Source organism: Aplysia californica, unplaced genomic scaffold, assembly GCF_000002075.1.
Source record: "Aplysia californica isolate F4 #8 unplaced genomic scaffold, AplCal3.0 scaffold01358, whole genome shotgun sequence".
NCBI lineage: Eukaryota > Metazoa > Mollusca > Gastropoda > Aplysiida > Aplysiidae > Aplysia > Aplysia californica.
The window spans coordinates 29,451-32,397 of NW_004798628.1; the positions used below are offsets into that span (position 1 = coordinate 29,451).

General features: G+C 42.9%; 1 protein-coding gene across 1 annotated transcript in view; it reads left to right on the top strand.

The window, feature by feature from the left end:
• LOC101853598 (WD repeat-containing protein 90) overlaps positions 1-2,947 on the top strand; it is a gene marked incomplete at its 3' end in the record, with an annotated part of 47,229 nt that overhangs the window by 14,466 nt on the left and 29,816 nt on the right. The window contains 2 exon segments of the mRNA XM_035973525.1: positions 361-506; positions 1,639-1,696. Of these exon segments, the coding sequence (XP_035829418.1) occupies positions 361-506; positions 1,639-1,696 (204 nt within the window).

The window sequence follows — 2,947 nt, forward strand, 5'->3', positions numbered from 1 at the left end:
ACATCACATAACATATCCTCTGTTCCTCTCCACAATAACACACATCACATAACATATCCTCTGTTCCTCTCCACAATAACACACATCACATAACATATCCTCTGTTCCTCTCCACAATAACACACATCACATAACATATCCTCTGTTCTCCTCCACAATAACACACATCACATAACATATCCTCTGTTCTCCTCCACAATAACACACATCACATAACATATCCTCTGTTCTCCTCCACATTGGCTGGTCCTGTTGGGCAGGTTGGACTGTAGTTTTCACACGTTGAGGAAATTGCTCTCATTATGTCGTTGTGTCATTGTGTCTTTCTCTCATTCTCTCGTTGTGATGCGGACGTGCCAGGTTTCGTGCCTGTCTATGACGTCCAGTGGCGGGCTGGTGGCGAGCGGACAAACAGGTCAGATGAGTGCGGTGAGGGTGTGGAAGTTTTCCACCGGGGAGTGTCTGGCCATCGGGAAGGTGCATGTGCACTCTTTGTCCTGTCTGAGGTGAGTGTGTGTGTGTGTGTGTTGTGTTTGTGTGTGTGTGTGTGTGTGTGTGTTAGTGCGTTTGTGTTGTGTGAGATAGAGAGGGAGAGAGAGGTAGTGAAAGAGACAGAGAAAGAGGTAGAGAGTCAGAAAGAGTAGAGAGAAAGAAAGAAAGAGTGATAGGAGAGAGAGAATGAAAAAAAAAAAAGAAAGAGAGAGAGATATAGCAAGCAGGTGTGTGACCTCTAGAATTGATAAGATTTATTTTTTCCTTCTGGAAATTAATTCCTGAAATGCTGAAAATATATTGTTCCTTGCAGTAAGCTGTACACAGATGGGAGCTATTCCATGAGTTCATGTTGGTATAATTATTTGCTGTACAGGGTGTGTCATCAAAATGATTCATCCAATGACATACATTTACAGGCTAATTCATCAAAATGATTCATCCAATGACATACATTTACAGGCTTATTCATCAAAATGATTCATCCAATGACATACATTTACAGGGTGTGTCATCAAAATGATTCATCCAATGACATACATTTACAGGCTAATTCATCAAAATGATTCATCCAATGACATACATTTACAGGCTAATTCATCAAAATGATTCATCCAATGACATACATTTACAGGCTAATTCATCAAAATGATTCATCCAATGACATACATTTACAGGCTTATTCATCAAAATGATTCATCCAATGACGTACATTTACAGGGTGTGTCATCAAAATGATTCATCCAATGACATACATTTACAGGCTAATTCATCAAAATGATTCATCCAATGACATACATTTACAGGGTGTGTCATCAAAATGATTCATCCAATGACATACATTTACAGGCTAATTCATCAAAATGATTCATCCAATGATATACATTTACAACACTGCACCTATCAGCCACACCTTGATGAAACAAGTATCAAGTTGCGAGCGCCGTAAAACCTCTACAGAAACTATAAAACAAGTATCAAGTTGCGAGCGCCGTAAAACCTCTACAGAAACTATAAAACAAGTATCAAGTTGCGAGCGCCGTAAAACCTCTACAGAAACTATAAAACAAGTATCAGATGTCCTTTTAGGGCATTCTCAGACAGAGTTGTTCCTGTGTGTAAATTTGTTGATTTCTTCCATTTCAGTTTCTCGGCCAAGGGAGCGGTGCTGTGTGGGGTGGGCAAGGACAACCACGGGAAAAATGTGAGTCTGTCGCCGCTAGGGCTAGCGTGTTGTTGATCATGTCCGTTACGGTTTCAGAAATGTCTCAGACTTATGCAGGTCTGTTTCCCATGTCCTTGTTTTCTTTTTTCCACAACGTGTGTTATAGCACTCGAAATTATTTTTTTAAACCCCAAAAAGCGTTGTTGTGAGATTGTCTGAGAATGTGGGTGAGCCACGCGGGTGGTAGTACGTCTACTTGTCTGACAATGTGGGTGAGCCACGCCAGGGGTAGTACGTCTACTTGTCTGACAATGTGGGTGAGCCACGCGGGTGGTAGTACATCTACTTGTCTGAGAATGTGGGTGAGCCACGCGGGTGGTAGTACATCTACTTGTCTGAGAATGTGGGTGAGCCACGCGGGTGGTAGTATGTCTACTTGTCTGAGAATGTGGGTGAGCCACGCGGGTGGTAGTACATCTACTTGTCTGAGAATGTGGGTGAGCCACGCGGGTGGTAGTACATCTACTTGTCTGAGAATGTGGGTGAGCCACGCGGGTGGTAGTATGTCTACTTGTCTGAGAATGTGGGTGAGCCACGCAGGTGGTAGTACGTCTACTTGTCTGAGAATGTGGGTGAGCCACGCAGGTGGTAGTATGTCTACTTGTCTGAGAATGTGGGTGAGCCACGCAGGTGGTAGTACGTCTACTTGAGAATGTTACTGTGGGGGACACGAGTTTTAGTTTGGCCTGGGGGAGTGTGGTGGGGTGGGGAGGGGGGGCGTTCTGGTTATTCCAAAATGCGTGAAGACACACATTGTTGGGGCAGTTTACGAAAAGAAGCATTACTTTCTTCTTCATGCACATTTGACATTCCTGTTTTCTTCCTCTGATCTTAAACACAACAAGCTGCCTACCATGAAACGTGCTGAGTTGTTACGTCTGATTGGTGTATGGTAGTTGGAAGTCTGTCAGCTGCTTTATCTTTGGTGTACTGCTCACTGGACGTATATGTATACGCTAAGTTCTCAATGGCTGTATGTATACGCTAAGTTCTCAATGGACGTATGTATACGCTAAGTTCTCAATGGACGTATGTATACGCTAAGTTCTCAATGGCTGTATGTATTCGCTAAGTTCTCAATAGACGTATGTATACGCTAAGTTCTCAATGGACGTATGTATCTACTCAGTTCTCAATGGACGTATGTATCTACTCAGTTCTCAATGGACGTATGTATACGCTAAGTTCTCAATGGACGTATGTATCTACTCAGTTCTCAATGGACGTATG